The following is a 10,991-nucleotide window of genomic DNA, read 5'->3' on the forward strand; positions in this document are numbered from 1 at the left end:
GTTTATCTGGTTGACCTGGCAGTTGATTCTCCGCAATAAAATCCCATCGTAGACCCGGATGAGCTGTCTGATGATGACTTGCATCAAAGCCCGTGTGGTTGAAGTCTAGAGCATGAATTTCTGACATTTGTGCAGCTGTAGCCAAGGCGTCTTCTGAGTTAGCAGTTCAAATGAGGTCCATACGCATCACTTGTGAGATGTTGGAGTATGAAGTTTAGATCCCATGCTGGAGCACTAAATCTACATTGTTAATCTTCCTACTTGAAGGAACGCAGCAAGGCAAGTAACTCGAGTACTTTAGTCGGCTTGGTCCCAGTTTCCATGGTGACAACTGAGCTGAGAGTTGCCAAGTATGTAAATAATGTAGAGCCTTTCAGACCTCTGGAATGTCATAGGCGACATAAATATGCTGCTATCTGCGGATAGGTTGCCTTCATCGCCGTGAAGCCTTTCTTCTTGGCGTATGTCTCAAACTTCCACTTGTCATCATAAAGGGTGCAAGTGGATTTCCGTAAGGCTAAGGTAACTACTTTCACTTCTCTCATTGAGTATCCTTTGTATTTAAACAGATTTTGATACGTTCCACACGTTAAGTCGGAACACAGATGGGTTGCTGTGTGCCTGTTTTGTGTGTGGATGGACGAGAAAATTTTCCCAATCTGGTAGTTGTACTGTTGGTTGTCCTAACTCCTCCATGAGTGTTGGAAACCAATGTCTCGTTAGCCAGTAAGCCAAAGTCAGTTGTAGCCTCTTGGTCTGTATAATTTTCTCGACGACTTTTGGTAGTAGCACTGGAGGGAGAAACACGAATGCGTTTTAGTCCTTTCCCTGGGATGCTGAGAGAGTCTGTTTCCCAGGCTAACAGATCTGGTACCGGTGACGCAAAGGTTATAGTCTGTTTGTGGAACCTTGTTGGAAATAAGTCTATTTGAGTGAGTGAGTGAGTTTAGTTTTACGCCGCACTCAGCAATATTCCAGCTATATGGCGGCGGTCTGTAAATAATCGAGTCTGGACCAGACAATCCAGTGATCAACAATATGAGCATCGATCTGCGCAATTGGGAACCGATGACATGCGTCAACCAAGTCAGCGAGCCTGACCACCCGATCCCGTTAGTCGCCTCTTACGACAAGCTGAGTCGCCTTTTATGGCAAGCATGGGTTGCTGAAGGCCTATTCTACCCCGGGACCTTCACGGGTAATAAGTCTATTTGCGGTGATCCAAACGTCTGGCTGATTAGTTAAAACGCCCCTTGAAGCAGCATCCACTCTGTTGGTGATGGACGAAGAGGATGAGATAAGGCGTCTGCCATGATGTTACAGACTCCTGGTATGTGACATGCTTTTATCTGGCGATTCAGACTGTCGACCATGTCGAAAAGTTGAAACCATAGGTGTAGTAGAGATGGTGATCTCATTGACCCTTGTTCGGTTAAGTAGAAAGCCACTGTTGAATTGTCTGTGTGGATCATCAGTAGCTTGTCTCTCAGTGTTGTCGACCAGTGATGGATAGCATGAATCACTACTTTTATCTCCAACTGGTTGATGGGAAGATTTCGAACTGCCATATTCCAGATTCCTGCTGCAACGTCGTTGTTTAGATGGGCACCCTGTCCTTGGAGAGACGTGTCTACATAGAGATGGTTGTTGAATGCCGACTGTAACATATAAGTTCCTGCGCAGACATTTGACTAGTGAGTTCCCCATAGCGGGTGTGGTTTCAAGTTGTCTAGCATCGTAAACCGGTCAAGACTTGAAACCGTGACTCAGGAACTGCTGTCATAAACATAGTAGTAGACGTATTCATCTGGTCATATCCTGAGGTGATGTGAGCAGATCGAGTAGACATTATCACTGACATAGCGATAACAGAGAGAGTAGATCTTGTTCTAATCATCAGCTTGAACTTCGACCCACCGATCCTGGGACAGCAACGTATCTCAATGCAGTGATGAATCAAATCCCAAGGATTCTCAAGTCATTTGAGCTGAGTTAGTAACCTGATAGTGTAATCCAGCTGTAGACAGAGTTGACTTCTCCATGATGAGCTGGTATGCCTTGAAGATGTGTCATTCTTCGTCTTCAGATCATCAACGCTGAATGTGTTGACATTCCTAAGGAAGTATAGTCTGGTTCATAATTATTGAGAATTTTTCTTCTTACTTTGAGCTATCCTAACACCTCAACTGATTCACTGATACTTAAAACTAAGTAATGGTATAAGGGAGGTAACTCATCTTGGCCTACTGAGTATAGTACAATTAGAGTTACCTCCCCTGAATTTGTAGCAGACGTCATTTTCCTCAGCACTGTCAACAATGTCTGCTGAAGATAAAAGAAGGTTGATTTTTGAGTTGTGTAATCAAGGAATTGATGATGTAAATACATTGGCAGAGAGAACAGGAACTCCTCTTTCTACTGTGTATAGGATTAGGAAGAATTTTAAAGAGGGAAAGGATTTGGGGCACCAGAAAGGAGCAGGGAGACCCAGAAAATTGGACTTCTCAGATCGCGTCCGGCTGGGAATTTTAGCGTCTAAAAAGCAAAGGGCAAGCATCTCCAACATCAGGTATGAAATGATAGAAAGGGGATCAACAGTTGTATCAAAATCTACAGTTAGAAGAAATTTGATTGATCTTGGATGGGAGAAAAAGACTGGAATTCCTTCTCCTCTCATGAAACAAGAACATAAAGACAGGCGTGTTGAGTGGTGTTTGGCACATGAAAACTTTGACTGGGAAAATGTGATTTTTACTGATGAAAGCTCAGTATGGGTATATCCCAATAATGTGAAAATATGGACAAAGTCTGCATCAGCACCGTTGTATCAACGACCTAAATACAGCCCAAAGTTTCATGTATGGGGAGGGATATCCTTATTAGGAACGACCCCGCTGTGTGTGTTTGAGGGAAATCTGACAAGTCAACGCTACACTAACATATTAGATAATTTTCTCCTTCCAAGTGCACATGTGTTTTATGGAAATGACTGGATTTTGCAGCAAGATAATGATCCTAAACACATCGCAAAACATGCCAAGCAGTGGTTTCAGGAGAAAAATGTGACTGCATTACCATTTCCTGCATATAGTCCTGACTTAATCCCATTGAGAACATTTGGGGGATGATGAAGGAATGTGTGAATCAAAAGGGGTTGACAGAAATTGAAGACATGAAGAGAGAAGTGGTCCGATACTGGGACAGCATAACTCACGAAACACTAACCTCTCTGATAGGAAGTATGCCTACCCGTCTTAGACTGTGCCGTGAAGCTCAAGGAGACTTGATAAAATATTATATTGTTACCTACACAACATGAAAAGGTCAGTTCACTTTCACAATACATTCAATTTTATCTGATTTGTTCTCGTTTAATAATATGAAATGCTTTAGCTATTCTCAATAATTTTGAACCATACTGTATATTTACAGCTGGCTGGCTGGCCGATCAGAAACTGACATCCATTGCTGCAAGCGTCCTGATAGGCATTGAGTATGCTGTAGAAGATCTCTATGAAGTCTGAACAATCAAATGACACTGTAAACTGCTAATCTTGTGTGTAAATGACATCTTTCCATCACTGAATGACTGTAAGTCAAATGTAGACAACTTCCCAACACTGGAAAAATAACATCACATTCTGCGCAGGGCGTTGTGTCTCGAGGACCAATCAGATTGTAGATGTAATGTCACTGGCTTTTTTTACAGGGCCTTGTCTCTCGGGGACCAATTAGATTGTAGACGTGACATCACCAGTGTAGCAGATAACTGATCATCGTGAAATCTTGTTCCAATGGTGATACCCTCGCCAGCATTTAGGCTTGTCCATAACCATACTGTTTGGCGAGCACATGTCTCAATGAGTAAAGCGTGTGAAAAAACACTTCCACTTGAAGCTGATGCAGACAAATTGTCTTCCAGGTAGATATGTCGAAATTTTTCCACCGAAGATAATACCGTCATCTCTTGTGATCGTCAATGTAGTATGCAGTGAAATGTTGTAGTCATCTCGAAGAATCTTCATGACGTATTCATCGTTAAGAATGACTTCCAAACTCATGTTGCATGAAGGCATGTGCTGACGAAGTCTGCGTTGTCTGACGACCTGGAGCGGTGACAATGCAGTCATGGTAGATCTAGGAGCAGCAGTCAATGTAGCTGAAGATTGTAGTCTTCGTCCTTCTTCAACAGGACCTAATCAAGCTCATGTTGGATGGGAATGGGTGAGGGTGGAAAACTCCAGTCGTTCCCACACTGATCTTCAATGTTTACCTCCTGGATGCTCTCGTTCTCTTACATGTTTTATTTTATTTTACATCAAGTTATCAAGCATTCTTTTCGAGGGAGTAGATTCAGTCCCACAGTAGTTGAGACAAGGTTTTCAGACGTAAACTGCTGATCCTTCTTCTGAGTGACGAAAGTTGACAGGAACATTCACTCTTCCTCTTCCTCGCAGGATTGCTGAACTTGAGATGCGAGTCTAAATCGAGCCCGTCCGAATGTTGTCTATCTTGAAAGATCGTTGCAGGGACTGTTGACTTGAATGCCGTAGATAACTTCTCAGAATCGTAGATATCAGAGCTATCACTGGAAATGTTAACGCTAATCTTCCTTCTTCATCCTCTTTTTTTCCACCATAGGTGGATCTCTCTCTTAACTGTGATGGGATGATAAGGACGATGGTGATGATCCTCCTGAGCAGCTGCTTGCATACCCCTCCTCTGCATCCGCTGGAGTGAGTGCAGATCTATTTGAGTGCTCACACGGCACAGCAGTCAACGTAGTTGAAGATTGTAGCCTTCATTCTTCTTCAACATGACTTCCAAACTCATGTTGCATGAAGGCATCTGCGTCGAACGACTGCGTTGAGAGCTGTCATGGTTGACGGGTAGATGTGTCTGCTGTGATGACTGAGGCTGCTGATGAAGTCTGCGTTGTCTGACGACCTAGAGCGGTGACAATGCAGTCATGGTAGATCTAGGAGCAGCAGTCAACGTAGTTGAAGATTGTAGTCTTCATCCTTCTTCACCAGGACCTAATCAAGCTCATGTTGGATGCAGGTGTCTGCGTCAAACAGCTGCGTTGAGTGAAGTGAATCTAACTCCGAAAGGGAGGGTGACTGCATATGGCGTCTTCTATGAATAGGGGAGACTGAAGGAAACCTTCTCCGCTGACGAGTCCATCCACGAGTGCACTCACACGAGCGTGTGACTTCACTCACCCGAGTAGTAGTATGTGAGTGCACTCACTCGGCATGGGTACATCCTTCTATGTTCTCCAATCTGATGATCGGGACCTGGATCTCCTTGAGTGTGTGCGTATGCACATCCGCTTCATCTTCAGACACAAGTGCCAGTCTAGATGAATGCTCTCGCTGATTCACAGTCAACATCTTTGACCAGTGCAGTTGTCTTTCCTCTTCCAATCTTCGTTCCATGAGGTTCATCATCTGCGTTGTGAATTGTTGCGGTGCTTGCATTGACGACTGTGTTGGGAAGTTGTCTACGATGCCCTTGAATGCAGTCAACATCTGCAATGTCTGTTGTAGATGAGATGTGTTGAAGATGCTGTCGGTGTCGGTCTAGTTGCCGATGTTCAATGACTGGTATCTTCACTCTGTATCATTAACGGAGACTCGTACAAAAATAACAAATATATACAAGCCAAAAACCGCATACAGCACAAATTCAGTTAGAAAAACCAAAAGAATGAAAGACTTATCGACGTGTACGGGACCCCAGGTGCCTCCAGCTGCCCTCGTAGGGTGATTAAAAGAGAGAGTGGAGTATCATGGCGGTCAGCTGACCATGTGGAAGGAAACGAAGGTAATACTTGGGTGAGTGTGATTTTAGAAGGGAACTTCAAGGGATTTCAGGTGTTCACTACCTTCGCCAGAAGAGGAGAGTAAGCACTTAAGCATGAGTCAGGATAAGGAAAAATTGTATTATTGGATGCAGATGTGTCAACTATCATCTCCTTCATGAGACTTATGTGAATATTTGAGGTCAGTCACATGATTTGCGGGGCTTAATGTACTGTGAAATAATGTTAAAAAGTGAACTCATTGACCTGTATTAGGAATGTGTTACAAAATAAGTGAGAGTTTACCAACACCTGACACAGGTGTGAGGAATGTGTTATAAAATAAGCGACAGTTTACCAACACCTGACACAGGTGTAAGGAATATGTTAAAAAATAAGCGCAAGTTTATCAACACCTGACACAGGTGTGAGGAATGTTATAAAGTAAGCGCGAGTATACCAACACCTGACACAGGTGTGAGTAATGTGTTATAAAATAAGTGCGAGTTTACCAACACCTGACACAGGTGCTGCTGGTTACCCTTAGCTGTTCCCAGGTTTCCTGCTCCAGCAGATGAAGTGGAAGGGAAGATAGCTTCATCAGATGCCCCAGAGGTCAGAGACACTTTAGAGGGAACCCGCTGCGATATCGGTATTGGCCTGGAGCCATTTCTCTCCACAGACGTCTCTCTAGAAGAAGCTCTGCTACCCGGTGTAGATGATCCACTGGAATTGTCAGAGTCATCTGGAACAAGGCATAGAAGAATTAGGATTTCTGCATAAAAAGAGTCATGAATGAATGAGTGTTGTTCAACTATTGTCAGCAGTCACCAATTATGGGGTTATATCAACATATAAATTATCATTTTTATATATGGCCATGCAGTGACAGAAACAGAAAGTGTAAGTGATTCTCACAACCTGATCACCTGCTGTCTACTCTCACAACAAGCATTGGACAGAAAACTTGAAAATGAAGGATATGCTTTTGCAAGAGGACTTGGAAGGAATCATACACATTCATATACATGACATGAGAAGAGCAAATGAGTTTAGTTTCACACTGCATTCAGAAATGTTCCAGCTAGATGGCAGCAGTCTGTAAATAATCAAGTCTGTGACATACATATCTGAGATGGCAGCAGACATAGTATCAAACAGGCATTCACATGAAACAAAGGATGATGAATGAACGAGTGGATAACATATAAACATCTTAATGAAAAGATAAAAACTGAACATATACTGTAAATATCTACATCATTTTCACACCTCTTGTTCGTTTGAGGAGTCGAGTGAAGAAGTTCCCTGCTGGTCTGACTTCTGAACTGAGCGGGCCAAATTCTGTGAGGCCAGTTGAAATATCTGAGGGCTTTCTTGTCCCCATCCTTTTTCCAGAACCTCCTCCACAAGATGCTTGTGCACTATGGGCACAACAGTACCACTGCTCTCATTGTTGGCAGGATTAACAAACCTTAACAGAAGAAAAATCTATCATAGCACACTTCAAAACTCCTTAACTCACTCAAAAAGGTTTAGACAAAGGATTCCTTAGCCATCTATAACATAAGCATTCACACTACATTTTTGGTGCCGTGAATACTGAGCAATGTTACAAATTGTAATAATATGGAAACCTTAGGAACAAATGTTTTCTTAGAAATGACTGTAGTTGCACATTAATATGGAAAGTGGCCATAATTGTTTTAAGCGGCTAGATTAATAAGATTTTATCAAATACTTGTATCAATATCAGGAGATTTTTCTAAGAGAGGCACCTCCTGTATGTGGTATAGTTGAAGCAATTCAACCATCAACTACAATACAATAAGATTATCAATGAAAATGGAAAGCTGCCAAAATGTTTGAGAGTTCCAATAACAACATTCAACAAGCATTGTCACTAAGGTCACATAATCACCTACCGCAAATTGTCAAATCAAACTTAAAAAGGAATGACAATGAAGGTCTTAATTTAAGATGAAGGTTAAATGTCAACAAAAAAATGACCAGTCAACCTCTCTTGACATCTTGCTCTGTATCTGCTATATAAGCAACGGTCCAACTTCTCACTTCCGGTCTGGTTCCCGAGTCAATGTGAGCTGCGACAACTTGCTACATGTAAAGACAGAACCCAGCTTATGCGTTGCCACGCTCAGCTTAACTGAAAAAATTATCATTTGCGACGAAAAGCCATTAACTGGCGCATATTTTGCTTTGATTTTTGGTTCAGAAAGGCATCCATTGTCTAATTTCCAAAGGCAGTACAAATTGACATGATAGAAGATAACAGGGAAAACGCCATGAAAAGTCGGTATATTGACACAGCATTTCCTATGACAGAAGACGAGACAGAGCAAGTCTTGGGTGTTGTAGCATCGGTGAAGTGATGAAAATTATTTTTTATATGTTATCAGCCCTTACATTGTTCCCAACAGTAATTTTTTAACTATTGCCACATTAAAATTTTACAAATAATTATTATACAACCTCCGATTCAATGTAAAAAAAAATCAGGGCTGCACCTCCGGCGAACCAGCATCCCCTGGATGTTCTTTATTGAGAATTTATGATTATTACACATCCCTGACAATTCAAGAAATTCTGTATAGAATGTAACAGTTACTTAGAAACATACACATTATGTTTTGAGCAGCAGTTCCTCACTCATCTGAATCCATTTTGTTTTTAAATTCTGACGCTACTGTATATTCTTAAGTGCCATACACCTATCATCCAAGTCGGCTGCATCAGAAACACCAGTCATCATAACTTGAAATAAAATATTTCCACCTTGAAAAATATGTCCACAAGTCAGTACTGTGAGTCATGTTATATATGTGAAATTATTGGTTCATTTCTTACAGAAGTTTAACACCACTAAACCTCTTAATATAAATAGTCATTTACAGAGATTTCACTTTTAATTCTTACTGCCCAAGCAGATGTGTACGACAGAAATATATTTCATAACATTGAGTTGACAAAAATATTTCTCATGACAGACAATTTACTATCTAACTTTAACTATCTAACTTTCTGATTTTCATTCAACAGTTCTTAAAAAAAAATTTAGCTTATATCTGTTTGTTAGGGATTAACACAGAAAATGTGTTTATTATCAAATATATGTTTTAGGTGATATAAAATCGAATTTAACCCCACAATTATTAGATGAAGATATGTTTATGCATTTATATATATTACTACAAATTTAACAGTACAATGTACAATGACTGAATAAAGTCATGCATGTGCAATGTAATTCAAAAGTACACACGCACCAGCATACAAAGAATCAGATGGAATTACAACATTGTACAGCGCAGATACAATATAAAGTGGGAAAAGATATTGACTTCATTGATATTTTTGTGTTAGAATTTGAAAAATTAATTTACAGCAACAAAAAATAAGAACAAGCTCTAAGAATAAAATATGAGCTTTTTCATGACTATTATAATAATCTGATCATTGTGAAGACAAGATGTATGTAGACACTGCAGGAAAATGTAAACCATTTGATTCTGACAACACTTAACAGTACCATTTATTATATTAGAGATTGAAATTTATTAGCAATATGAATATATGTATTGTTTGGTTGTGTAATGAAAATGGAATTTGGGAAGTGCCCTTGAATATGTACTTAGCCTAATGGTAGTTTTGCTTCTTCTGTGTCTGAAATGGTATATTTAATAAATTAATATTTCAATATCATTACCGTTATTAAAACTTAAGAAAAACAAAACATGTTAATTTATACCCTTAATTGATGATAATTAAAATGCAGTCATTGTAGATCTTTATGTATTATTTGCCTATGCAGTGAATTTATATTTCATGTATCACAAACCATTACAAACATAAAAAAGTAGATTGTAGTTATGCCCATGTTCATCGTATTTGAAAGTTGGCTACATGTAGGTGATGACTGACATAATTCGTCCGCTACTGTTACTTCACAGTTACTTGACCATTGTTTCTCACTTTCCTCTGTACCTGCTTAATATCTGTGTTGTCCAGAATCTTAATCCCATCATGAATGCAGCCATATCGGCCGTAATACTACAATGATTTGAGTACATATACACTGAAAATACACACTGCAGTTTTAAATGTGTGATACTGAGACATCTAGTGCCAGACTTAAATAACCGATTGCAAAACGTCAACAAAACGACAAAACATGACCTGAAAACGATCAGCTGATTCCATCGCCTAGGTTCAAACTGCCATTTCACGATTGCAAAGTAAGCAGTCATGCCTATCCCAGGTGTATCATTGAATCATGGAAAATATTTTAGGACATAACACTTAATACATCATCGTAAAAGGGAAAAGATATTCTGTCCATGCACCGCGTGAACATTAACGGTGAAGGTGAAGGCCATACTGGTTAACTGAGTCTAAGTGTAATGGTAACACGTACAGCTCACATCGCACATACAACATGCGCTGTCAGTTTAAGGTTGGACCCTCCGAATAAGCGCACCTAGTGGATTAGTGAAGGGAAGATATATTCAAAAAGATCGCCCCTTGTCATGTTTCTCTGGACTCTCCAGTTTTGTCAATAGTTCATTAGATATGGTTTTTGTTAGAATAAATGCATGCCTCCAAAATGTAATGTGTTTATATTTACCACACCATCATCAAAATCTAGTGACACACCCTCAGTTCACAATGTAACATGGTGAAAATTACGCTTCAGGCTAGGTTCCCACTGAGTCAAACTGCATTATTTTTGTTTGGTTTAATTATCACGTGTAAAATAACATCGGGGAACATCGGCGCGAGTAGACCTTACAACAAGAAATAACAGCTTAGTAGAAAAGACAATAATATTGGTAGGTGGGTGGACGAGTGAGTGAATAGGATTGTGGTGAGTTAGTGAGTGTCATACTGTCAGTATTTCAACTTAACGTTGAACGGTGTAGGAACAGTATGCCATCCATAGAAGCATCAGATATTAGGCATTGAACGAATAAGCATGTAACAGTTAAACTGTCGTCTGGCGAAAATAATGAGAAACGTACTTAAAATCTGTCTCGTCTATATTTACTTACAGTGAGGATCATCCATGTTTACATTTACTTCCGGTCCCCGAATCTCGTGATATAAACGGTTATTTTCGAACAATATACGTCAGTTAGGACGTTTTCTTTGGTTGGAATAGATAATATAAGAT

At 40.2% G+C, this 10,991-nt stretch overlaps 2 protein-coding genes across 6 annotated transcripts in view; one reads left to right on the top strand and one right to left on the bottom strand.

Annotated features, from left to right (window-relative positions):
- LOC137298284 (1-phosphatidylinositol 3-phosphate 5-kinase-like) overlaps positions 1 to 10,917 on the bottom strand; it is a 64,833-nt gene extending 53,916 nt beyond the window's left edge. For 2 of the 5 annotated variants that reach the window (XM_067830468.1, XM_067830473.1), the window contains exons 1-3: positions 10,870 to 10,915; positions 7,076 to 7,277; positions 6,345 to 6,548 (exon numbers count right to left, since the gene is read on the bottom strand). In XM_067830468.1, coding sequence (XP_067686569.1) covers positions 6,345 to 6,548; positions 7,076 to 7,190 — 319 coding nt within the window. In that variant the 5' untranslated portion in view covers positions 7,191 to 7,277; positions 10,870 to 10,915. Of the gene's footprint in view, positions 1 to 6,344; positions 6,549 to 7,075; positions 8,843 to 9,452; positions 9,485 to 10,869 lie in introns of those variants that run through there. The other 3 variants (XM_067830471.1, XM_067830469.1, XM_067830472.1) reach the window with 3 other exon arrangements.
- The window catches only part of LOC137298287 (armadillo repeat-containing protein 8-like), an 801,735-nt gene that overhangs the window by 131,780 nt on the left and 658,964 nt on the right, over positions 1 to 10,991 (top strand). The gene's annotated exons all lie outside the window — the stretch shown is intronic.

This window comes from Haliotis asinina, chromosome 10 (genome assembly GCF_037392515.1).
Source record: "Haliotis asinina isolate JCU_RB_2024 chromosome 10, JCU_Hal_asi_v2, whole genome shotgun sequence".
Taxonomy (NCBI): domain Eukaryota; kingdom Metazoa; phylum Mollusca; class Gastropoda; order Lepetellida; family Haliotidae; genus Haliotis; species Haliotis asinina.